A 26,094-nucleotide genomic window follows, 5' to 3' on the forward strand; every position below is an offset into this window, starting at 1 on the left:
CGCGCGCGTGTGTGTGTGTGTGTGTGTGTGAGAGAGAGAGAGACAGAGACAGAGAGAGGAGAGAGGAGGAAGGGTGGGTAAACTGACCAAAGGGGTGGGGGCTCAGAGGAAATGGGGAGCAAAGTATGGGGGGGAAGATCCCAGACACTGCCCAGAATGCACCCCGGTGGAGGGGAGGAAGGGAGGGGGAAGGAAGGGGTAGGAGTAGGGAGGTGGGGCAGGAGGGAGTGGGTGGGTGTGTGTGTATGGGGGGGTAGTCCGCAGCTGAGTTCACACAATCCCCCCATTCACCGTCTCCATGGCAACTCTGGGGCACAGACCGCTCATTCACACGGCTTCCCCGCCAGCAACCCCCCCTCGTTAACCCCCTCAGTGCCGCCCCCACCCCACGAATTCCATTAACCCCTTCGAGATGCCTCCCTCTCCAGTAACCCTTCGGCGCCAAATGGCAAAATCCCCTTTGAGTTAATTCCCTGTAGCCCCTCCCCCGCAAACACCTAGACAAACCGACCGACCCCCAAACGCCCTCTGTACCCTAGGACCCACTGTGAGTCCCCAAGGCCAAGATTTCCATCCTGGTCCAACTTGCAATTTGGGAGAAGACAAGGGAAGGCAGCAATGCCGGGGATAAGAATGGCATCTGGGGACACTCTGGGGGCTGGAGCAGTATTGGGTGAGGGGCATTGTGCAGAAATGGACCGGTATTGAGAACTGCGGTATTGGGGGCGCCCCGGGTTTGGAATGGGATCGGGGGATGGAGTTGCGCTGGAATGGGGGAGGATAGGATAAAGGCCTCCATTGGGTGGGGGGGCTGCAGAGAGTGGGGGAGGGAGCCTGGCTATGAGATGCTATGATGGAAGGGGGATGGGGCTGCACTGCAGGGGAGGGGGGACTGGCAATGTGCAAGACAGGAATGGGGCTGGGGGCCCTCGAGAGGGGTATTTTGATGAGCATGCGGGCTGCGCTGTGGAAACAGAGGGACCATGGGCGGGAGGATGATAGGGATGCGGGATTTAGGGAGGAGGTGGAGGACAGAAGCTGGGGGGGAGGACGGGGGGGGGTCAGGGGTGCCGATCGAGAACATGGGGTTGAAAGGGATGGGGGGCCATTGGCTGGGGAGTGAAGGAGCCAGAAATTGGGAGGGGATAGGATGGGGACAAGGTATGGACGGCTAGAGGATGAGAGACCGGGGCAGGCGGCCTCACCTGTTCCCCGGGCTGCTGCGAGCGATTGAACCCGGCCACGGACCACCCATATCGCCTCCAGGCCAAGGGCTCCGCACCCGAATCCCCGAGATCAGCTCTCCGGCAGCCTGGCTGCTGTGCCCGCGCACCAAGGGGGCGCGCTGCGCGTGCCCGGACACGGGGGGGCGCGGTCCCTGCCATTAACTCCTTTTGTGCCAGAGATGGCTCAAGTCCTGGGGCATGGCCCAATTCCCCCATGCTTAAACCCGCTCTGCTCATGCTCTCTCCTTCTCCTTGTCTTACACTCACACCTCACACCGCCAAGTTACCAGACAGGTGATCTTCCAGGACATCTAGTCCAAACTTTACCTGCAAAGCTTGGTATCTTGGAACGAAGGGAGAAACTGAGGCACTGAGGGCAGGAGCCCTCATTCATACTCCATAAAGACAAGCCTCCACCTCCCCCTGAGCCCTTCACCTCTCCTCAGCTGCAAACCAGCGGGGGCCACTCCGCCCATATCCCATCACTCTCTCAAAGGTCAATGCCATTCAGCGGGGACCTGTCAGACTCAAGGCTGGCAGCCTGCCAGCTGTCTCAGCATCTGCCTCTCCCCTCCAGATCCAGGGTCACCGTGTCTTCATTTCTGTGTAGAGCCCACATGTCCAGTTTGTCCAGCACCCCCAAGCCCCTCTGAATGTCCTTTATCCCAGCCAACCCTCTCTTCCTGTGGCTTCTCAGAACATTCGCCACAACAGGGTAAGTCAGAAGCCAGCTCCAGTCACATTGCCCTATACCCTTGTCAGAGTGCCATTCCTGGAACATGCCACTCTTAACTGTGGTAAATCCCACTGAGGTAGGTAGGGCAATGTGGATCTCAAAGGAGATTTCATGTTTTATAACTTGGCTACCGATGGGTATTCCTTTTTGGTTTTGTTTTGACCAGCACGCTTGAGACTTCCCAGGATTAGGTATAGCTTGGCTGTTATCCTTGAGTTGTCAAACCACCCCCTACCACCCCCACAAGATTGGGCTAGTTTTTTTTCCTCTCTCTGTCCCTTGGAGTAAACCAGTTCTCTCCAGGATAGCTTCGGATCTGGGGCCCCAAGCTGAAGGCAAGGGGCCCAAGAACAACACTGCCACAGCTCCCAGTGTGACTCTGGGGCAAGGTCTGAATTTCCTCTATGCAAAATGGGAGTGAGCAGCAGTGATCTTGGGTAACTGCTGGGGGGGGGGGGGTCATGGGAAAACAAGCGGTTCCAGCAACAGGGCAGAGAGAAAAGGAAGCTGCCTTCTAGAGCCATACCATGCTTCTGCTGCTCATTTTATGACATGTGCCAGTGGAGGGCATTTTTTTCCATCCCAGCAATGTGACTTTCAGGGACTCCTTTGGTCCTATGAAAAGGATGCCACTTGGTGCATGATGGGGAGCACATAAAATGGGGAACAGGGTAGGCAGTGGCTGTCAACTCCATCCCACCCCCGGCCTGTTTGAGGCCCAGCATCTGTGGTGTTGTGGAAGGAGAATCAGGTTTCATTGATGTTTTTTTCCCCCTGTGCCCAACCCTAGTGGCGTATTTTCCCGTGGAGGAAAGCTGCGAGGAAGCTGCAACATTGTGCTGAGGAGGTAAAGCTGCTCTTTTGAAGAGACAAAGGGTCCCAGACCTTGATAGGTTGCCAGTGTGGAGAAGGGAAGAGAGAGGGTGGCCATCTAATCAAATTTAAGAACTTCAGGGGTGGCAGGTGAACGGGGGGGGGGGGGAGGTGGAGAAGATGTGAACAGAACCAGGGCTCTGACTTGCGGGTCTGGCCTCCAGCCCCCTCCCCAGGGAGCACCCTTCCCAGCCATGTAGAACTCACACACTCCCTTTGCAAAGAAGCTCTGTGTATTGGGTGCAACAGCTCTGGGGTGTCTATATAAATAATATACAAAACCCAACAGCTCAATGCCTCACATTAACAAAAATACTAAAAACTCATTAAAAATGGAGCCTGAGGGAAGGGCCCCAACCACTACTGGTGCTAGCCCGGGAAGGGGACTGGGAATGAAGAGGAAAGGGTGGGGCCACATCCAGTGCACAAGCAGTTCCTCCAGGTGGCTCAGTAGCGTCCAAATATGTTGGTGCTGGGCTGTGGCTGGGTATCTGTGAAAAACCAGAGACTATCAGGGGTGGGAGACCAAGCAGGGGTGGGGGTATGCGTGAGCAAAGCTATCTAGGTTCTAGAGGGAGGGGGAGAGAGGGGAAAGGGCTAGGTGGGGAGAGCAGAGGGAAGGGCTAGCTTCTTCCCTCCCCCACTGCCATCACCTTAGGCCTAAGCAATCACCTGGGCTATCTGTGCCCCCTCCCCAGCCTACCCCTGCTCCTCGGGGCTCTCCTTGGGAGGGAAGGTGGGCTTACTGGAGAGCTGTTGTTGGAGTTGCCGGACCAAAGCTGCCGTCTGCTGCTGCTGCTGTGTCTGCTGAAGCCCCTGGCGCTGGAACTGGGGTGGGAACGGGAGGAGGAAGATGGAAGTCTAAACCGACCACCTCCCTCTTCTCTCTCCCAACCGTTTCTGAGAGGACCACGCCTTGCCTCCCACCTCTACCCCATTCCATCCTGTCCCCAAGCTGCTTCTCTGGCTCTGTGCCCGACCTGGGCAGCTGTCTCTGAGCTGCGGGGCGGGGGCGGGGGGCAAGCCTAGCAGCTACCTGGGGCTGAGACTGGGGCTGGGGCTGGGGAGGAGCTGCCTGTTGTTGTGGCTGCTGCTGGTGTTGTTGTGGCGGCGGCGGCTGCTGCTGCTGCTGCTGTGGCGGCGGCTGCTGCTGCTGTTGCTGCTGCTGCTGCTGCTGCTGGAAGAGACGAGACATCTCCGAAGGAGAACAAGGCAGCTGCAGGGCTGGGGACAGGGAGCCAGGGCCAAGAGACGGGGAGGGAACTCGGGGGTCCACGGTGTGCCCTTCTCGCACAGCCGCGAGAGGCTCCAGCAAACAACGGCTGACTCCCTCCCACCAGGAGGGATTCCCCAGGAAAGGGGCGGGAAGGAACTTAGCAAGCAGCACCTTACGGCCAACCACTCGGCTGCCACTGGAGCTTTAGCGCACTGCCTCCTACGGTCTGGGTGCCAAGGTGGCCACCACTTCTGCCTGGCTTCCTCCTCCCTGGGGGCTCAGGTCCTGGATGCAATCCCCAGGGCCTTACCCGCAGGATCTGCTGCTGCTGCTGCTGCCGGATGTGGTACTGCTGCTGCTGCTGTTGCTGCTGCTGCTGCTGCTGCTGCTGCTGCTGCTGTTGCTGCTGCTGCTGCTGCTGCTGTTGCTGCTGCTGCTGCTCAGGCAGGATGGAAGTGGAGCGGACGCCTGCCTGCACGCCCTGGGTACTCAGTGGATTCATGGTGCCTAACATGGTTGTCTGCTGCAGCGTCGGATGTGGAAACCTCCAAAGACAAGAGGTCCGGCGGTCAAGGCATGGGACTGGGTGCGGAGGAGGGTGGGGCTGGGGGAGTCAGCTTGTTAGCCTACTGCAGCCCATATCTAAGTGCCTATGTCTGTTGCCCAGCTCTGGCTCCTGACTCCAGCTTCCTGCTAATGGCAGACCCTGGGAGGTAGTGGTGATGGCTCAAGGGACGGGGTTCCGGCCATCTTTGTGAGAGACCTGGGCTGAGTTGCCAGCTCCTGGCTTCGGCCTAGCCTGGCCCAGCCCCAGGCATTGTGGGCATTTGGGGAGGAAATCAGTGCATGGAGGCTCTGCCTGTCCATCTCTCTGCCTCTCAAATAAATGCATAAATAAATAAACAGATAATTGAACCCTGTGTCCTTGACCTGAAAGAAACTTCTACAAGTCATTTCATTCATCTCTTTTTGGAGTCTGCCAGCCTTTTAGGTTGGGAATAAGGCATAAGACAATACTCCATTTTAGTGTCTCATAATCGAAATGGTTAGGAGCTCTCCAACCGGAGCACGTGATACAGATTCCATAAACACTCACTGGGGTTTGTTGTTGTTGTCATTGTTCCCCAATACTGTGCCAAGGTGTTCTATCCCTTCGCCCAAATCGGTATGTCACTAAGACAGTCTGCTGGCTGGGCTCCCTGCCCCAAGTCTTCTCCCACCTTGCCCTGTGCGTTCTCTCCACTCATGCGACACATCCGGCTCCTCACATTCTCCTGACCCAAAGAGCTCTCTCTGCCATTGGTTCTCAATTCTGCAGCTGGGTACTCAAGGCCCCTACAGCAGCCCACCGGCTCTGAGCCATGCCCACGTTTTCCAAACTCCATCCAAGCTCCTTGCTTCTGTTCCCCCAGACCCTCTGTTCCTCCTGGCCCCCGGATCTCCGTTCGTGTTCTGTCCCCTCCCTGGAGTGCCCTTCTCCCTTTCTCCCTTTCACAGCTCTCCTTCAAGGGCCAACTCCAGTCTGACCCCCTTCCCAAGACTCCCTGATGACTCAGGCCCACACTGATGTTATCGCGCGCTTTTTTCTTCTGGATTCCTATTTTACTTCACAGCGCACAGCTGCACACCTGATTGCATCTTTGTTCTTAACGTTCTCGAAATATTCTGTGTAAGTCTCATCTCCCCAACTGTAGTAAAAATTCTTTGTGGCCAGAGACTGTATCTTTTTCTTTGTTATGTTTCACTATCTTTCTTCACCCCACCCAGTCCTAGGAGAGTGCTGGTACCCGGTGGGCAGTTAGTCAGCACCCCCCAGGGTCCTGAATCTTCAGCCGCATAGCCTCAAGGCACAGGTGCGAGGTCTTAACTAATCCTTGACCCGCATGGCCAGGAAGGTTCTTTCATTAGTTCATCAACACTAGCTTCGTAACTGCTTATCATGCAGAGTGTATCTGCAAACCCCTGGAGTTGGGTACATGACCTCCCCTCTCCAAAAATGTTCAGGATGTACATGGGAGATTACTGGTTTCGGGCAGTTCTTCAAGCTCCAACTTTTGGCGGTTATGGGCTACGTGGCCAGACAAGTGTCCTCAAGGTGTCCAAAAGTCCTGACCACTCCTATCACCTCCAGCTGAGGGTGGTCCCGAGGCGCATGCTCCCTCATACCTCAGGGTCTCCTGCCTTGCCCACCACTACTTCAGGTACCTTTGAGCAGAGGCCAGTCCATGTCCATAGGTTGGGGCCTGCTGGTGTACATAGCCACTGGAGCGCTGTTGCAGGTGGCGTGCGGGATCTACAACAGTAGGATTGGTAGGAGGGTGGGTGCTCTGATAAGGCTGGCTGGAGTAGCTGGGAGGCACCATGGTACCTGCAGGGCCTGTGTGTTGCTGCAGTCCCACATGAGAAACGTAAGTAGTATAGCCCTGGTGGGAAGGAGGAGAGAGGGAGTCACGGCCAAGAGTGTGCAAGAGCAGCTCGCCCCACTCTCCCTGAGTCGCACGATCCCGGGCCCTTACCTGGGAGGTCTGCAAACCATAGGAAGAGCTGGGAGTCATCTGATGCACAGATGACTGTCCCAACATCCCCTGGCTCTGCTGAATGGGGGAAAAGGAGACAACTCCAAGTCAGGAAACACCTTCCGCCATCCCCGCCCTTGCCTCTCCCACCCTGCCTTGTCCCTGGGAGGGTCCCCAGTGTCTGCCCCAGGCCTGGGACCCTCAAAGGCCCCCTCTCCCTGACAGTCCTCCCGACTGCCCCTCTCACTATCTTTGCCTGGAGCTGTTGGCGAAGGCGCTGTCCTTGGGGCACTGCAGGTTGCTGCTGCCGGTACATGGATGTCTTATAAGAAGGATCTAGGCTTATAACGTTAGTCATAGTCGTGGGCAACACTCCAGGGTAAGTTGGTCGAGTTGGCAGCTTCTGCATTGGTAGCCGCACAGGGCGGTACGTGTCCACACGTGGGCCACCTAGAAAGGAGAGCAGAGTGACCTCTCCTGGTTCCTCTCCCCTCCCCCCCCCCACCCTTTCCTGTCCCTCACTCAGTGCTCTAGTTTTCGGGAGCTCCTAGGGGTGGCAGGAATGCTCGGGTAACTCCATCTTTGCTTGCAGTTGGCACTCACCTGCAGGGAGTGGCTGGTTCTGGGTGTACAGGCCTATGGGGCCCGGTCTGTAGTTAAGGTGGGGTATGGAGCCAGGGTTTGCATGGTGCAGGAGGTCTGGAGGCACTGTCACACCATAGGGGCCGCTCCGGCCTGGGCCCATGCCGTAGTCCTGTGTGGATGACATAGGACAGTGAGTAGCCTGGAGCTGGAGGGGGGCGGTGGGGTGGACAGGATGGGGCAAAGAGGAGCTGCGCTGACATGATTGACTTCCTGCAATCATTGCAATGGCCCCTCCCACAGTCAGACTCCAGAAAGAGCCCTGATGGGAGTGGCTAGGGGCGCCCTGGGGAAAGCAGGTGCCACTTGCCTCCGTCTTGGCAGCCGGCTGGCTGCGTTTCTTGCCCTTGGTGGCCTTCTTCTTGCGTTCCTCGGTATTTGGTGGAGCAGCCCCAGGTTTGTCGGTTTTGGGGGGCTCTGGAGCCTTTTTCTCAGGCTCTAGCAGGGTAGGAGCAGGGGGCTCCTCATCTTCGGGTGGCAGTGGCAGCGGCTCCAGGTAGTAGGCCCGGGGCCGGGGCCTCAGGTGTGTGTGGTAGAGCAGTAGCCGCTGCTGTTCTTCTCCCCGAGCCACTCGACGGTCGACCCGGACTGTTCCGAACCAGCCCCAGGAGAGCGGCGCGGATGGCTTCAATCCCTCGAAAAGATCCCACGGCGAGATCTTTTGTTTGGTGGAAACCTGCAGGCCCTACTCCAGAAAATGAGAAACAGTGAGCTGTTGAGACTTTGAAATGGGAAAACAGACCTGGAAAACTTGCAGAAGAGGGTAAGGCATCCACTGGTGATGAGAGAGAGAGAGAGAAATACTCACAGGTACACTCAGGGGGTATGAGAGGAAGACAGGCAGACAAGGGCACACACGTGAGGGGACTTCAAAAGTTCATGGAGAATGGAATCTCCATAGAATGTTTGTGGAGCTGGTGCTGTGGCACAATATTGGTTAAGCCACTGTATATGACATTGGCATACCGTATCGGAGTGCCATGGTCAGTCTCGGCTGCTGCACTTCCAATCCAGCTCCCTGCTAATGTGCCTGGAAAAGCCCAGCAGTGGCCCAAGTGCTTGGGCCTCTGCACCCATGTGGGAGACCTGGATGGAGTTCCCAGCTCCTGACTTCAGCCTGACCCAACCCTGGCTGTTGTGGTCATTTGGGGAGTGAACCAGCAGCTGGAAGATCTCTCTTTCTTTGTCATCCCCTCTCTCTCTGTCATTCATTTTACTTTTCAAATAAATAAATACATAAATCAATCTTTGAAAAACAAGTTTGTTTTGTTGCAAAACATTTTAAATCCATGCGTACTTTCCCAGAGTACACATTTTTCACGACCTTTTTGCAGAGGAGAGAGTTATAAGGGCCAAGAGTGTGACGGCATGAGAAGAGAAGCAGGAGAAACAGTGCCAGGCCAAGGAGAAGAGACACAGAAAGAGATGAGTAGATGGGTGAGGGAGAAAGAGAGAGAGGAGGGAGGGAGGGATAAAGATTGATCTTTAGAGGAAGGCAGATAAAATTAAGGGGGGATAGAGTGGGAAGGGGAAGGGAGGGAGGAAGGGGAGGAGAGACTAAAGACAAGTAGACAGGAAGAAAGAGTGCTAAAGAGAGACAGACAGGTAAAGCGAGTCAGGCAGACAAAGAGACGGATGGAGCAGGAAAAGCAACGCAGAGAATGCACATCCGAAGGGACTTTGGATTTCAAACTCTGCATCCTCCTTCTCCTCTCAGTGCTTCGACATACAACGATTACAGCTATTCAACAGATACTACCACTGACACAGAGGGACAAGAGGAAACTGCAGAGATGGGGTGGGGGTGGAGGATACGCATGGATAAAAGAGATCTGCAACCTTAGCCACATAGAGGGGTGGGGACAGGACAGGAAGGGGGTGGGGCAGAGGCAAGAGGAGGGAGCAGTACTGAGAGGTAGGTGGGGGTTAAGGGAGAGAGAGAGCAATGAAAGAGAGTGGGACTTCAAAGATGGGGAGCAGACATGTAAGGAGAGGTAAATGATTTACTCTAAATACCAGAGATGGCTTCTGCTACTGGCAGAGCCTAATGGACTCCTGAGTCTACTGAGGCCCTTGTAGCCACGAGGTTAAGGCAGGGACACCTTTGGCTCAAGGAGGGAAAGGGGAGAGGGCGTGGCAAGACAATGGAACATGCCTCCTTCTTGAAGATGGAATCGAAGCCGGCAATCTTGTTGCCCTTGGTGTCGATGAGGGAGCCCTGGGGCTCACACGTGATGACGTCTCGGGTCTGCTTAGGCAGTGGCAGCAGCTGGCGAACCTTTTCCAGACTGTCTGACTGGTGCTCCCCCAACTCTTTCTGCAGGCCCGGGAAGAAGGGACAAGAGGTCAAAGTTACAGAAAAACAGGCTCAGGAAATCTCAGGGGGTAGCAGTGAACCTAGCATAAAGATAACACCTTGGTAAATCCTCACTGCGTACAAAACCAAGAAAAAAAAAATGAGTGAAAAGTATGTGAAAGGGAAAGGTAAGGAAGGTGTGGACCAGAATGAAGTTCCTGAGGCTTGGCAGCAGGCGCCGTGTCAGGGGAGAGGGGGCCACGATCCCATGACCTCCAAGCCCTGGCCCTGGTGTCTTCTGCTCACCTGTAGCTTCTTCACTAGGTTCATGTATGCACGCTTGTTTTCCTCCATGCTGCCCTGGGAGATGCTGGACATGTCTGCAGCCAACGTCCCATTGATCAGGACACTCAGCATGTCCAACACAGTAGTGAAGAGCTCGCTGTGACAGAGAGCCAAGGAGAAACCCAGAGAAGAAAAAGGTTCAGGCAGAAAAAGGCCTCTGCAGACAGCGGTGCCTGATCTGTCATCCCAAAGGCACCAAGACTGGGTGAGGAACCCAGGGCCACACTGATCTCAGTGGACCATGGACCTGGAGCAGAGTGGGGTGGGGTGGTGGGGACCTTCTGGGGGCATGAACTGGGGGCCGGGGGTGGGGCCGGGGATGCTTTACTTGTTGGACTGCATGTCGACGGTGCCGCTGATGATGATCTCCAGGAGGAGTATGGCCCACTCCGTGGTCTGCTGGGTGCTGCGCTGTACTGTGTCAAACATGCCCCCCACCTGCCAGGGCCACAAGTCAGTCAGATGGCTCGGGGACGGTGGGCAGGCTTAGATCTTCGAAGCGGGGCTAGGTGGGACTCGGGACACCTGAGGCCAGGTTTCAGCTGTGCCTGGGATTTGCTACATGATCTCAGGCTGACGACTGAATTCTTGACATCTCGGGGCCTCTATTTCCTTATTTAGAAAATGATGGGGGCCGGATCACATGATCTCCAGGATGCTACTCCACATTCCACAGTGCATTTCCAGGGTTTCTAGGGCCTGGCCACAGTGTGGGATACTGAGGCAGGATCCCTGCAAGGATCTAGGGTATGCAAGCAACCCACTGGACCCTGACCAGGGTGATCTAGTCCCAAGAACCATTTCAGGACCTGTGTCTTTTAGGAGAGCAGGGTTAATAGCTGTAGACCCAGAGAAACCTGTGGGCCCCACCCTCAGCCTCGCCGTCCCTGACCAGGGTCTTCTTTTCTCTGCCTTTTCCAGCCCCCCCCCCCTTTTTTCTCCTCGGCTCCCCTGCTCACCAAGTTGAGCCGCAGTTTGAGTGCCTCGTGCATTAGCTGCTTGGGCTTGCAGTCATCTAAGTACTGGCCATCCCGCCAATTCTTCACAATCTAGGATAGAAACAAATGCAACACGCTGCTCGGGTATCTTCTTGTGTTCATACCGAGGCACCCAAATGTGCATTATCAGTGAGTGGTGAAGGTTTCCAGCATACAGTGGCCTCGAAAGTGCGTCAGCCCCTTCCCTCCTGCCCACCTGCATGGCCCAGGACCTGTACCTGGTGCACCTGGTTGTAGAGGGAGGTGAGGAGTCCCTCCCGCTGCTCATCCTGCCCCTTCAGACACGTCAGCACCAGTGATAAAAAGGGCTGCTGGCTCAGCAGGGACATACTACGGACAGGAGGGAAAGAAAGGAAAAGGGAGACCGTGGGTTGGAGAGCGAGCAACTCAACTTCCAACCTCATTCTGCCAAGCTCCAGGCTCTCTTCCTCTTACGGTGCAGCCTCTTTGCTCAGCCAGGCCCACTCCTAAGGCCCCAATTTTCTCCTTTCTTATGATGTTTATCCTCAGCCCTCGGCCTCCAATCTTACTCTGCCCGGAGCCTGCCCCTTCTCCTCTCTACCCCTCAATCCTGGTCGCTGCAGCCCCTTTTTACCTCTTCTGCTTTTGCCGATCACGTTCTTTGCGGGAAGAGGAACCCAGGTGCTGACCCTTCTCCAGCTCCTCCCCGGCGGCCTTTAATACATGCCCCTGGACTGACGTGGGCAGTTTGGCGATGAGGGGAGCCACCAGCCACACACCAGAACGCTCAAGAGAGCTGGAGGACAGATGGAGGACATGCAGTTATAGGGGAGCCAGGCCAAGGCTGAACAAGCCATCCCTCTCCTGTCCTTGACGGACGTGCTCAGGTGGCTGACGCCATTCCTGGGACCGGAAGAGAAACTCATAAGGGAATGGGTCCTAACATGTTTCTACCCAACCTGAGCACAGGCTTGGTCTTGCTGCTGCTGGGCATGTTGCTTGCAGCGCTTCCGGAAGATGACCCTGTCTCCGCCGACTGCTGGAAAACCTCGATTGTGGCCTTGGCGATGTTCTCCAAGAGGGAATTCATCTCCTGGGGAAGACGCAAGGCAGAGAGGTGCTGCAGTGGCTAGCTGGTTGGTGAAGGAAAATGGATGGGAGGAGACGCCGGAGACAAGGGCCAAAGAGAGCACCTGTGGACAGGGCTGATGGGAAGGGAGGTCTGGCAGGAGTCATGCCCTCTGGCACCTCCGCATTTCCTCAATCCCTCACCATCTTCTCCTCTGCAAATCTCCTTCCATATGCAGCCACAGCAACGGGCTCCACCACCACATGCTGATAGCTCAAACACTCCTAACCCATTCCCCTTATCACCAGCTCCACACGTTTGCCCTCTTCCCATCCCCTCTTATCTCAAGAACCCAAGTGTGGGGCCGGTGTCATGGTGCAGTGGGTTAAGCTGCCACCTGCAACGCTGGCATCCCATATGAGCATTGGTTGGAGTGCCGGCTGCTCTACTTCCGATTCAGCTCCCTGCTAAAGCACCTGGGAAAGTAGTGGAAGATGGCCCAGGTGCTGGGCCCCTACACCCATGTGAGAGACCCGGATGAGGCTCCTGGCTTCTGGTTTCAGCCTGGCCCAGCTCTGGCTGCTGCAGCCACTTGGGAAGCGGGCCTCAGCACTACTCACGTTGTTAGGCGTCTGCTTGATCATGAGCTGCAGCTCCAAGGAAGACTGGCGCATGGTCCACTGGTCCAAGTTCTGTGAGAGCAGCCCCAGGCCCAAGCTAGTTATCGTCAGGTCACCCCAGCACCCCACCCTCCTGGGACCAATTCCTGATCTTGACTCCCAGACTCCTACAGGTCTGGAAGGGCCTGCTGTGTCCCCATCGTTAGGCAAGACTACATCTAAATAGGCTACAAATGTTGTACATGTAGCCGATTTTCAAAATGGCTCCAGAAAGCTGTCTTTCCCCACATTGCTGTTCTGGAGCCTCGTACCCCTTAGCGTGAGTTCTGCTAATGCCCAGCCTTCCAATCTTGCAGTTCGAGGTGAAGCCTGCTACTCTTGCTCAGCCCTGGTGCTCCAAGCTCCTGCCAGGCAGGACTTTCTAAGAGTCTCTCAGAGCCTGCAGAGTCCAGGCTGCGAGGCCACTGCTAGGTGGTGAAGTGGAAAAGGGCATAGGCAGACCCAGGTTCACATACTGGCTTGAAACCAACCAGCTGTGTGACCCTGAGCAAGTTCCTGAAGCTCTCTGTGCCTCCGACTTCCTCATCTGTCAGACAGGGATACGCTCAGACCAACTGCATAGCACTGTGAGGATTCAGTGAGAAAATGTGTGCAGGGGGCCTTGTGCCTGGCCCAAAGCATGATGAGCTCCATCAAAAGCAGCTTCTACGATTCAGTTCTCGAGTCAGGACCCAGGACTACACACACATGGCCCAGAATGAGGCCTCTCCGCTGATCCACTGAGCTTCCCTCCCAACAGCTGGGCCATCTACCAGTCTGATTCTGGTACCTGGGCCCTCTCTCTTCTTCAAGGTCCCCATCGTTTCTTCCACAACCGGGGTCCCCACAGCCTCCTCCCGGACTGACCTACACCTCAACCTACCTGGAGAATGCGCTTGATGCGCTGCCGCTGGGGGTTCTCTCCATCCTCATTGTCCAGCAGTCGATGTGGGTAGCAGATGAGCTGCATGAGACGCTGGGCCTGGGCGCTGCTCAACACTGGGTCTTGCAGGTCATTGCTGTCCTCACACAGCGACTTCAGGCAGCGTTCTCCGACCCATTCCTGAGGAAGCAGACCATCAGGAGGACTTGGGGGGGGGGGGCGGACAGCCAGGCAAGGGATGAGGAAGAAGGGAGACGGGGCCAGGGATATGGCCAAGGGACGCGATGTATGGTGGCACGAGCAGGGGCTGGGAACAGGGCCGTATTATTCAGTGGCACTTAGGGGGTGTGGGGGGAAGGTAAGACTGACCTGCTGGCAGATGCTGCGCAGCACGTACTTGGCATAGACATCCAGACTGGCTGTCTCCACAGAGATGTTGCGGCCACCCTGCCTCCGACCACCATTGCCACCTCCTCCCTCCTCCTCGGGAAGTTCTTCTGCTCCTCCTGTCACAGTGAAGCCTGAACCCTTCAGTTCTGCGTCCCCTGCGGTTCACGAGTAGGAGATAGCAAGGGCCGAGTGAGATCAGAGCCCTGTGTAGAGACCCAGCTCAGGCCCAGGGGGCAGAACCTTCCCCGAATGCTGTCCTATGGGATACAAATAGACTTCTCTCCCGCTCCTCCTCCCCAAAGGTCAGAGAGACCACCTTCAGGAGGGAGAAAGAGCGTCCCTTGTAGTTTAGTTGGCACTCCACCCTAGACACACTTCTGGCACCACTCCCTTCCTACCCCCGTACCAAGTACAAACACAGCCTTGAGAACAGCAAACACAGCTCCATCCACGATGCGGTTCTGGGAGGCAGCCAGCAGGTGGCGGTCACAGGAGGAGCGGATTCCTACCGTAGGCTTGTCTGGGGAGGGAGCTAGAGTCAGGGCAAGAGAACGTGGAGGGCAGGGGAGCCACACTTTCTACCGCTGGCTGGCTTGGACTGTGTGTGTGTCGGGGGGAGGTGCCACTTACTTCCGTCCGACTGACAAGGATTGAGTTGTGGTGTCTTGAAAAGGTGCAGGAGGATGCGGCAGGTAAGCCGGGCCCCCGGCTCAGAATCCTGTTCGCTACAGGCTAAAAGGAAGGACAGCACAATTGCAAGAGCTGCTTGCGGACGTGTGCGGCTGCGTGTATCTAGGCACGTATGTGTCTGTGTGTGTTGGGGGTGGGGGGGGAACGGCGTAAGGGAGATGAGATAAGATGAAAGGCAAAAATGTAAGATAATTCTGAAGGTGAGGTAGAACAGGGAACTGTTCCGTAGCTGGGAAGTCAACAAGTGGAAAGTTCAGGACGGTACACCCAGGGTTGGGAAACAGACCCCCTCCCCCCCTTCTAGCCTGACGCACGCCAGAGGAGTGGCCTTCTGGCGAGGGCCAGCGCGGTCTGCCATGCCGAACTACGAGAGGATGGCCACCGATTATGGATTGAAGTGCAGGACCCACAAGTTCTAGGGGTTAGGGATCAGTGGTTCACCAGCATTGAGGAGTGATGGGATGGCGGCACAGCGAATCAGATCTTCCAGAAGCAAACACTGTCGAGCGATGAGGATGGCAACAAAAGTAGCCAGGGAGTCATGAAAAGACAGGTCACTGACCTAGAGGACAAAGCAGACGAGACATCTCAACTCAGTATGCCAAGGGGGCACCGGCTCAGGGCGGCAGGCCTCCACTCGGAGGCACGCTGCCCCCCATACTACCGTTATGCCCATGACCAGGGCCCTGCCCTGGTAACTGCCCCACTGCCCGGCAGGACCCCACCCTGAGTCTCACATCTACGTTGCAGAGGAGGTCGTTGAAGCCACAAGTGCCATTGTTGGAGGAGCAGCACAAGGCCTTCAGAACCCCTAGCCATTCGGCACTCAATGACTTGCAATAGCCGGTCAGCTCTGCGCACAGGATAGCGATGTCATTCACCCTAGGGAAAAGTACAGATGCCCTCAGGAAAGGCCTTGCTCCACAAACCTCAGATCCATTAACTCTGCATCTCTGCCCCAGCAATCATCAATGCTGGGGTACCTCCCAGGTATCTCACCCCTCCCAATATCAGGTTGGGGGGCGGCGTGGTGCCCACACTTCACTCAGTACACCCCATACCTATCGGGATCATGGTGCCCCACACAGACGTGCATAAGGGCATTGCAGACAAAGCTGTAGCGGTTAGCAGGGTTCTCACTAAGACTCTTGCCTAGCCCCGTGTAGGTGAAGGTATGAGCTGCGGGGTTTTCCAGAGTGTCGATCATGAACTCGGGCGCCCAGCGCATGTTGGATTCCGATGGCTCCACGTTGCAGTAAATGGTGTTCTTCACTTTGGAGCAGAAGTCACTGCAGAGGGTGGGAGGAGAGGAGAGCGGTGTTGAAGGCGGTCTGGGGAGGTGGCGGGGGGGGGGTGAGGAAAAGGGGGAGCAGAGAAAAGAAAGGAGAGTTTTGAGGGAATGGGGACCTGGGCACCGGGAAACGGGTGACTGGCGGGACAAAGCAGACTAGGCAGGAAAGGAAGCGTATGTGAGACGAGGAACGGGGCCTTCGTCTTGCAGGCGGGGAGGAAGAGCATGTGCCCCACAGCCATGGGCTGCAGGCAAGGTCGGTGAGGAAGACGGCCTCAGTGGCGCAGTAACACGCAAGAGACCACAGTCCGCACATGACCCTGGCCCGACCGCCGGGGCCTGGGCTGTGCTCTGCTCCCGAGCTGGGTGCTCACAGGAAGGAGCTGGGACCTGCCGTCCCTCCCTACGCTCTACCTCCCACCTCTCTTACCTGAAGAGCTCCCCAAATTTGCTCTTTAAATGGCTACAGGAGGTGTACAGATCATAGAGATAAGCGAGGATACAGCGTTCTGCAGAGGACCCATCTGACCGGTTCATCCCATGCTTCACCACGCCACACAGCCTGCCGAGAAAAGGCAAGGGGAGGGAGGAGGCTCAGCGGATGGCATGCAGGGGCCCTGCGCACAACGATCCCTTGAAACAGATTCAAGTCTCTTGGGAAACACTATTCGGTCTCCACTTGAATGGCACGCACTTCCCAACGGCGGGAGCCCATGTGTTCTTCCCTGGCCACACACATAGGCCTGCACGGGAGCGCCTGGCGCCTTGCTGTTCTCTCGAAGGCCCGCTTACCCCTCGAAGACCTGTGCCATCTGGTCCTGGTTGAGGATGAGGCAGGCGTGATAGTGCCGCAGGACGGCCACGATGCACAGGCACAGGCTGGTCGTGTAGCTGCCCACCAGATCCGAGGATTTGAGAAGCAACTCGGCCTCAACTACACTCAGTTCATTCAGCAGCTAGCAGAGTGAATGGGGTGAGAGATGAGACGAGGGCCCTCCTCGTGTTCCACACAACCCCTCCTGCCAGGGAGGAAACTGGCAAGGCCCGGCCCGAGCCCCTGGGCCCTGTTACCATATGCCACTGTCCTTTATTCTATTAATGACACCTCTAACCAGTCTCTAGGATACAGTTCTATGAACGCCACGGTGGAAGGACGGTCTGTGCCCAATGCTCTAATCTGTCTCTTGGGCCTCCCCGGGGAGCACTTAAGTCTCTATTCCTGCAGTCTCAGCTCATGTTCCAGTCTCCACCCCCGCCACCCCTACTTCCCCCTCCCACCCCGCCCCACCCCGTGCTGGTCTCCCTGCCCCTCCGAATGGCCTGGCAAACTGGCTGGAGCCTCTACCCTTGACCTCACAGCCCTAACACAGCACGAACTCCTTCCTCCACCCAACTTCCCCACCTGAATGGCAAAGTCGATGAGGCCACTGATGCTCAGTGAATATTCCATGAGGTCGAAGATGAACTGCACATGCTGCACCAGAGGCAAGTGGTATGACATGCCAAGGGCAAAGCTCGTGATCTGCTCCAGAACATTCCGGGAGACCTGATAAGGGCAGTGGGAGTGAGCTGGGAGTGGAGGCAGGGGAGAAGAACCAGGGAAGCAGGAACGGATGATGGTGGAAGGGCATGAAACCAGCAGGCTTGGCCTGCCTAAGGGGGAAACAAAAGATAAAGGTGACAGGAAAACTGGACAGGAGGCCGGAATGCGGGAAGGGGCTGGGCTGAGGCCCACACCTGAGCTGTGACCTGGTGTTGGTCATAATGTGAAAGATGCTGGAACTTAGCAAAGATATCTTCAGCAGTGGGGAAGGCTTCAGGCCGGTTGCGCCGCCGCTTCTGCCCATCCTCCCCACCTGAGGGGACAGTTGAAAGGTGCCAGTTAGGACACAGCAGAGAACTAGCTGACGGGAGGGGGGGGGCAAGGCTTTGGGGGGGAGGAGGGAGAAGGGAAAGGGAGGTGGGGAGGGAAGGAAGAGGGGAGAAGGGAAGGGAGGGAGGGGGAGAGTGAAGCCAAGGTTTAGAGGACCACAGACTACGCGGCCCGCGGCCCTTAGAGGAGTACGTACAGGGAGGTGCTAGGTTGAGGGAGGGAAGGGGAAGGGAAGGAGGGCAGTATGGGGCTTACTGTGAGGTACCTAAGAATGTCAGGTCTCCAGGATTCAGAGGCACAATAGGAGCAAGCTGGTCTGCAGAGGGGGGGAATGAGGGGGAAGTTTCAAAAGGACTAGAGCTCTGAGGAGACTCCAAGAGACAGGACATCGGGATGTGACTGGGGCGTTCCCTACGCTGGGGAAGGGAACACTGCCTAGGGCACTCTGCGGCTGGTGGTGGTTGGGGAGGGGGGGCAGATCTGTCCAAGGAGCCTCTCACCCACCAGTTTCTGCAGTCCCCTTGCGGTTCAGAACCTTCAGGATATCCTTGGTGATCTTCTTGATGGCGTGGCGGGCATCGTCTCGCTGCTTTCCCACCCCAAACAGTACGACCAAGCGCTGGTTGCACTCATGGCTGCACGACTCCTCCTGCATCCCGGCGGCACCGTCAGACTCCAGCACTGGTCTCCTGCCCGCCGCCTCTTTAAAAAGCATGCGCCACACTCCTCGGCGGCCCCATGCCCGGGCCCCCCTCCCCCCCACAAGCCCTCAGCGACAGCTCCACCCCTCAGCGAAGGCCTGGGAGGGACGGAAATGTGTGCTCACTGACAGGGCGCCATGAGGTGTTAGGAAACGGTACCTGGGGGATGGGAAAGTGCGTGGCGTACTGCACGTGCCGAGGCTGGTCATAAAGAACCCCCAGGGTGCCCTCGATCTTCTCTTTGGGTGGGGGCTTCACCTCCTTCTCAACATCTGGTTTCTCAGGGGAGGGGCTGCCCTTCCCCTCACAGGGCATAGTAGGAGAAAACAACTAAGAGAAAGGTGAGAGGCAGAACGTTTAGCAGAAAGGGAGATGCGGAGGCACAAGGGAATGTTCGGGAGTCAGTGGGATGATCTTGGGAGCGGCATCCCTCTGAGCTCAGGATGGAACTTACTGGGAAGTCAGGCTTCTCCATGTCCTCAAAGAGCACACTGGAGCTAGGGTCAATGTCCATGGATTCGGACAGCCCTGGATCCTGAGGGCACAGAACAGAAGCAAAGCTGCTTGAGCCCTATGGAGCTGCTCGCCAGCGTCTAGAAAAGTTTACAGGGGAATCGAAGGCAGGAGACCATGTTGGAGAACGCACAGGATCTGGACTCAAGCCTCATCCAGTCACTTAACCAGTATGAGCCTCAGTTTCCTTCAGCTTCAGATGGGGGATGAGAGTATCTCACAGGGGCAGGTGCTGTGGGGCAGCGAGTGACACCACCGCTTGTGACACCCACATCCCATATCGGACTCACGTCCTTGCTACTCCAATGCAGTTGCCTATTAATGCATCGTGGGAGGCAGCAGAAGATGGATCAAATGCCTGGGTCCCTGCTCCTCAAGTGGGAGACCTGGATGTGGTCCTGGGTTCCTGGCTTCAACCTGGCCCAGCCCTGGCTATTGGGGGGCATTCTGGGAGTGGACCAAAAGATGGAAGATATCTCTTCCCATCCCCACCCCGCTTCCTTCTCTGTCACTTTGCTTTTCAACTTAATGAAAATCAGTAAATAAACATTTTTAAAAGCCCAATACCTTACAGGGATGGTGGAAGGATCGAATGAAAAAACAAATGATGTGAGTGCTTTGTAAACCGCAAAGTGCTAAGAAAATACTACCCTTACTAGGCCAAAGGGACTCTCAGAGGCCTTGGGGAGCCTTGAAACCACTCAGAGTCAGCAAAAGCCCCCTCACCTCCAGCTTGCTGCTGCTGCTGCCTTCGGCCTCCTTGCGCTCTGGGTCATCAGCAGGATCATCGAAAGGGGAGGGAGGCCGGGGACCAGGGGCTCCAAAGGCAAGGTCCCCTCGGGAGATGAGAGTGCAGGTGTACATGTTGTGCGAGAAGACATCATGGCGGATCAGTTCACAGAACAGCAGTACCAGGTTGAAGAACTCCACCCGCTCACTCTCACTGCGCGGGTCCGCTGTGGGGAGGGAAGGAAGAAAGATGGGTTAGGAAGGCACAGGGGAAGTGGGCAGAGAAAGAGAGAGGCACACCTCAAGCACGGTGCTCCCAGCGTACCCCCAGAGAGGGACATGCTAAGGGAATACAGGAATGGCCAAAAAAAAAAAAAATTGGCAGAAACTCTTGAGGGGCAAAGTGTGGTTGGCTAGCCCAATGTACTGGCCCACACACCATCTCAGAAAGGAATCTAGCTTCTTTACTGCTATGTGTAGAGTGAAAAAGCTTCAATCACGTGTTCTTTTCTGCATTTCTCTCTTCTTGGGAACTCTGAGATGAGCAGGGACTAGAACTCTGTCTAAAAGTCAGCGCGCATGGAGTTCAAGAGGCCCTCAGTTCATCTTCATGATGACAGTGGTGGGCAACTGGACCTAGGCAGAGTTAACTAAAAGGTAGCAGGGGGTTCCTACTCAGCATGGGAGCCTGTGTATCCAGAAACTGCAGGAGGACATCCTGGAAAATGGGAGCACTCGGGGCCGAAAGGGAGCCAGAGGCGATGGAGCCTTTCTCATCTGCCGCTTCCGATTCTCCGCACCGCTGTGAGATGAGACGACAAGTTGTAGGACTGACTTTCTGTCCCCCGTGTCTTTACTCCTCGACGTGTAACCCTTCAACTGCCACCTGTTTCACCTCCACCCCAGGCTTCTCCCTTCCATCCCCCGCCGCGTGACCTCCGCTTCTTTTACCACCACCCACGAAGGCCCTTGATTTTCCCTCTCTCTCATCTCCATTCTGTTCTCGCACCATCCATCACCTGGGGCCCCACCACCACCTTGATCTGTCTCCAACCTCAGGTCGAGTCCTTCCTATTGGCCAATCTCAGCCTCTCATCTCTGCCCTCTCACCTCGGCCTCAATCTCCGCCTGTCTCTTCTCCAGAAGCTTGGCTACCACCATGGCACGATGTCGGCCAGAACGCTTACAGCTGACAGCCCACTCACATAGCAAAGATACCACGGCATCATCATCTGAGGAGATCTGAAGACCCGAAGGAAGATGGGGAGGAGGACGGTAAAGGTTGGGGATAGAGAGCTAAGTTCCGATTTCTTAAATGCTGGGCCCCATCTTGAGACCTCTTGGGTAATCTCAGCTCTGCAGACATCCCCTGGATTCAATGCCTCGCCATGCCTTCCCCTCCCACGTGCCACTGCTCTTGCAATGGTATTATTATTATTATTATTATTATTTGCTGTTTCTGGGCCTCTACTTGCATACCTCATGCCCATCTTTGCTAGGCCCCAGTCCGAAAATTCTGTTGCAAAGGGAGTCAAGGGAATTACTGAAGTCAGAGCGCTCAAAACTATGGCTGTCGAGCACTTCCAAGGTATGGAGCACCCGTCCGATTGTGAAACCTGAGGAGGAAAAGCAGCCAAAGGGACTTTACTTAGAGACCCGGTGCGTTCGGACTCTCCATCCCAGCCATGCCATCTTTCTCCCAAACGTCATTCCCGTCCTCGGCCACGCACCTGCAGTGGCTTCCTGGCATTTATCAAAAGACCAGCGGACCTCAACCGCCTGTCCCCGCTCCTTGATCTGCTGCTCGATCTCTCGCAACTTCGCACGGACCTGTGATAGCAACAAGGCAGGCTTCAAGGCTGTATCAGGGCTGGCCAAGGGCCACGGCCGAGGTTAAGAGAACAATAAATAAAAGAACAGGCTTCAAATCCAAATCACAATGTCTGAAAGAGTAATTGAGCCTCCCATCCCAGCGTGGGAGTCGCAGGCTGGGGGCCGGACTTGCCTGCTGGGTGAAGGCACTGTTGCCCTCCGGCATGGGGAGGTTGGAGGGGGCAATAGGCAGGTGGTCAAGTGGTGAGCCAGTCTTAATTCGGCTATCAGTCAGCGAGTAGTGCCAAACCAGGGCACTAGGGCAACACAGGAGGATGGTCTGTGAGACGGAAACAGCAAAGCCAAACTCAGTTATCACGGCTCTCTCTCTGGAATCCCATTAGAAGACCCAACCCTTAGGTTCTGGATCCAAAGTTATTCTGAGTCCCCAAGGCAAGTATCACTCTAGCCCCGATCCCTTCCCTTCATCTATTTTCCTAAAAGCCTTTGGACCTATTATTGAGCCCAGGAACGAAGAGGTTGCCAAAGTCCCCAGAGGGAAAACAACACCCTCTCACTGAGAAGCAACAATCTCCGAGCAAGTCCTCAGCGCCTACTTTCACTTCCAATCTGGAATCACTCCCATGCTCTGGGATGGGCACCCGGCTCTTTCCAGGCCTGCTCTTCATACTTCTGTGGCCCTACCTCGTACCTACCTGTAGGATACAGCTGAGGCCAAACACCAGGGGCCGGTGCTGAGGGCACAGCAGCAGGTCACTAAAGGGAGTTGAGGGTGTGCTGCTCGTTGGGGGCTGGGGAGCAGGGGTGGTAGGCAGTGTGCTTGTGGACTGGGCAGCTATAACGTGAGATGAGTGGCTGCTCACGCCATCCAGCTGCAGGGCAAGTCTCCGGGTACAGAAGTAGGCAAGGCGGCGGGAGAGGTATGCAGACTGAACGAATTCCCCGGAGTACTGTGAAGACATGACCATCAGAGCCCCTAGTTCTTGCCAAGGGACACTGCTCCCAGCTTTCATGCTTCCTCAAATGCTGCCTAGACGCCCCACCTCCACCCACCCCCAAACCCTAGGCCTTACTCGAAGCAGCAGGGGCAGCAGCAGTTTAAGCAATTCATCCTCTCCGGGGCGGATTTTTTCAAAACACTCAAGCACCCAGGTCAGGAACTCATGTCTGTCCAACATGCCATCCTATGGGAATCAGAGGTGCGGGAAGAGGAGTAATTCAGCCCAGGGACTGTGAGAGATGAGGCGGATAAAGTAAGGGCAAGGAGGAAGAGCACCATAAGTGGAGCAAGGCGGCAGGGAGACGCCGTTCTATCCTGACCAAGCGTTAAGATCAGGCTCAATCCAACGGCCCGCACAGCATGCCCTCCTCCCTACCTGGAACATGAACATGGCCAGCTTCTCGTTGTAGTCCCACTGCCGGATTGCCACCTCTACATCATGGGGCAAGGGCCCTACTGTGGAACCACAGCTTCCACTTCCTGTAGGCCCTGGCCGGTAGTACTCAGCCATCTTCTGCAGCTGTTCCCATAAGTACCTGGTGATGATCTGAGTCCATTCTAGAGGAAAGAGGTAAAAAGGGCTAGGTCATACCATCCTTCTGCTTAGAATACCTCCTGTCTCCTCCTCCTACCCTCCCATCACCATACTTTTTTTAAAGATTTATTTATTTATTTGAGAGGCAGAGTGAGAGGGAGGACAATGAAAGAGAGAGGGACAGACACACAGAGAGAGCTTTCATCCCCTGGTTCATTCCCCAAATGGCTGCCAACAGACTGGGCTGGGCCAAGCTGAAGTCAGGAGCCTGGAACTCCATCCTGGTCTCCCACATGGGTGGCAGGGGACTAAGCACTTGGACCATCATCTGCTGCCCTCCCGGGTACATGAACAGGGAGCTGAATCAGAAACAGAGCAGCCAGGACTCAAACCAACACTCTGTAATAGGATGCTCGCATCACAAACGCCAGCCCCAGTCACCATACTTCTACATTCCATGCATCCTCTTAGCTTCTAATCAAATGCCACTTTCCTTCTCAGATATTCCCAAAAGAAAGAAATCTTTCTGTTCACTGATGTCTCAAAGAATCTTCTGCCTCCTCTTCTGGCATGCACCACTTTCTACATTTGATTATGTTACTTGTATATATGCCTTAGCAGCCCTGCCAGATGATATGCAGCCTAAACGGAGAGATTATTTCCTGATCACCTTGACAGCCCAGTACCCCCCCCCACCTGCAACACACATAGTAGATATTCCAATTACTCGAGGTTTACTAATCAAGCGTATAAGTGCAAGATATAAGCAGGAGGAAAGACTACAGACTAGGCAGAACGACTCCACGGGTTTATCGGTCTTGGAAGCAAGCAGTGGTATACGTGGTGTTAAGAGTTACGCACCCATGAAGGGATCAATGACGAGTCTCTTCTTAACCTTGGTCTCAGTGATCGCTGCGTAATAGGCACAGGTCATCTTAATGAGCCAGGCGGCCCGCATCACAGGCACTGTGTATTTTGCCAAGTACCCAAATACTTCATCCTTCTTGCTGAAAATGGGGACCTGGGTGGACATTACAAATTACCCCATGGGCTGGCATCCAAGCAGCTTTTTAAAAACATGTACTTATTTTTCATCTACTTGAAATGCCGCACGACAGAGAGAGTAAACGAGAAAGTCAGAGAGAGAGGAGAAATATATCTTCTATCCACAGGTTCACTCCCCAAATTACTGCAACAGCCAGGACTGGCCCAGGCTGAAGCCAGGAACCCAGAACTCCATCTTGGTCTCCCACGTGGGTGACAGGTATCCAATCTCTTGAGCCATCACCTGCTGCCTTTCAGGAAGTTGGACTTGAAGTGGAGCAGCCAGGACTCAAACCAGGCACTCCAATACGGGATGAGGGCATTCCAAGTCCGCACCGTACCACCTACCCAGAAGTAGCTTGCTTTGGGAACAGGAGGATAGTGGGTCAGCACAATTCCCCTGTGGGCCTGAAGAACAGGAAACAGTCCCTTACCTTTTTGGCTAATTGTGTGAGTGGTTTGGTGCCAGCCAGGTCAGTGAACCAAGTGTTAATGGCGCTCTGGGACCGCGGAGTCACCAGCCAGAAGTTGTCCTTCTGGTTTACTTGGGGCTTCCTGCGACCAGTGTCAGACAGAGTGTTACACCTTAACTTCTCTGCAATAATGCTGCTGAAGTTGGAACTGATCTGAAGGAAGAAAAGGACATCTCAGGGGGGGGGGCGAAAGGGGGTCATGGCTTTGCCGGGCAAATGCCAATGTGCTCGCCTGAGCTTCTGCAGGCAAACTCAGCCCATTTAGGTTGCCCCTTTCAGTCTTCCCAACCCAGGGCCTTTGCTCCTTCTCAGATTCTTGCCGTCTGTTCCTTCAGTCTGGCAGGGTTGTCTCACCTTGGCAGGATTGAAGTTGACGTTCTTGGCACTGCCATGCTCATCCCCAGACACAGCAGGCTGGTTATTGAAACCTTGTTTAACATTCAAGGCCGTCAGTTCATCCTGAGGCAGGAAAATGGCATTTAGTGGTCCCCCCCACCTCCAACCCTTCCCCCTCTTAGTAGGAGACGGTGGAAGAAGAGGGAAGAGAAGAGAATCAGGGAAAAGGGGCAGGAGTAGGTCAGCTTGTCACTTTGAGCTAAGCTTCTATGCATTTAGACCCCACCCTCACCGGCACAGTCACTAAGATTCCCAGCCACCCGGAGCTCCCTTAACATCACTTCCCTCCCGAGCTGGCTCAGACAACTTTCTGAGCTGAGTGTGCGGAGAGGAGGGCGCCTCCAGCGCGGCCCCGACATCAGTCCCTATTCACAGCCTGGAAACCCCCAGCCGCCGGGCTCTCCAGCTCCAGCCCACTTTACTCTTCCCCCTTTCGGGACTTTTGCTCCCACTCATCGCCCCGCCCCCCCGCCTCCCCCCCCTTCCGATCCCGTGTAACCGTCAAAGCCTCCTCCTCTGCTATAATCGCTTGCCCCTAGCCCCTGGAGAGTCCGGATTTTTCACCGTACCTCCTTCTGTTTGGGATCTTGAGGATACACATCGGGAGGCCCCAGCCGTGGCCGCTTCAGAGGCCGGTGTTCGTAGCTCAAGATCCCGAAGGCCGCCATCTTGCCCAGCCCGTAATGCCAGAGGCGCCAGCAGGGCAAGGCTGGGGGAGGGGAGTGGAGGGGGGGAGGGGGGAGAGGGAGCCGAAAAGGGGGGCGGCGGTCGGGAGGACGGCAGCCGAGAGACAACAAGGGGGCACGTTAGAAACTCTCGATCATTGCCGGAAACTACCGAGGGCAGCCGAGGGACGCCGGGAACCATCGGACAATACCGACTGCAGAGAGGGCGGGGCCTGGCCTGACGTGGGGCGGAGCTCCGCGCCCCGGGAGCTTTTCGACCCAGGCGGCGGAAAGTCAATTTCGCTCGCCAGAAACCTGGGAAAGGTGCGCGAGCCCGCCCGAAGCGATGCAGTGCTGGGGGCTGCAAACCCCCGAAGAGGGAGGCCGCTCTGGTGCTGACCTCCGACCGGTACCTGGTTCCCAGTGCCCAGATCGCTTTTTGGCCTAGAATAAGTATTCCAGAAAGCTGCCTTGGTTACAAACTACCTTGTACAGGCCACTCCGTTTCTCAGTTCCCTCATCTTGAAAAATGTGTTTGCTA

The 26,094-nt window shown here is 55.8% G+C and overlaps 1 protein-coding gene across 4 annotated transcripts; it reads right to left on the reverse strand.

The window, feature by feature from the left end:
• Positions 1–3,043: 3,043 nt before the first annotated feature.
• On the reverse strand, positions 3,044–25,647 carry MED12 (mediator complex subunit 12). 4 transcript variants are annotated; one of them, XM_062184575.1, is made up of 45 exons: positions 25,458–25,647; positions 24,847–24,951; positions 24,454–24,645; positions 23,837–23,996; positions 22,817–22,998; positions 22,514–22,624; positions 22,136–22,390; positions 21,613–21,759; positions 21,338–21,437; positions 21,087–21,223; positions 20,718–20,849; positions 20,283–20,409; positions 19,605–19,834; positions 18,820–18,900; positions 18,525–18,695; positions 18,169–18,313; positions 17,930–17,980; positions 17,529–17,647; positions 17,194–17,337; positions 16,584–16,747; positions 16,222–16,353; positions 15,562–15,789; positions 15,238–15,382; positions 14,942–15,062; positions 14,441–14,542; positions 14,217–14,330; positions 13,790–13,965; positions 13,421–13,600; positions 12,499–12,570; positions 11,769–11,902; positions 11,444–11,605; positions 11,067–11,178; positions 10,810–10,899; positions 10,179–10,288; positions 9,812–9,947; positions 9,365–9,526; positions 7,520–7,894; positions 7,171–7,321; positions 6,824–7,017; positions 6,568–6,642; positions 6,257–6,474; positions 4,362–4,596; positions 3,872–4,012; positions 3,582–3,663; positions 3,044–3,326 (listed from the first exon to the last, which is right to left on the reverse strand). In XM_062184575.1, the coding sequence occupies exons 1-45, from the start codon at positions 25,554–25,556 to the stop codon at positions 3,283–3,285; spliced, it is 6,543 nt and encodes a 2,180-aa protein (XP_062040559.1). In that variant the 5' UTR covers positions 25,557–25,647; the 3' UTR covers positions 3,044–3,282. The 4 variants fall into 4 exon arrangements, with proteins under 4 accessions (XP_062040559.1, XP_062040558.1, XP_062040557.1 ...); XM_062184574.1 differs by having other exon boundaries at positions 6,568–6,645; XM_062184573.1 differs by having other exon boundaries at positions 3,872–4,009; positions 6,568–6,645; positions 6,815–7,017.
• Between the last annotated feature and the right edge of the window lie 447 nt (positions 25,648–26,094).

This window comes from Lepus europaeus, chromosome X (assembly GCF_033115175.1).
Source record: "Lepus europaeus isolate LE1 chromosome X, mLepTim1.pri, whole genome shotgun sequence".
Lineage (NCBI taxonomy): Eukaryota > Metazoa > Chordata > Mammalia > Lagomorpha > Leporidae > Lepus > Lepus europaeus.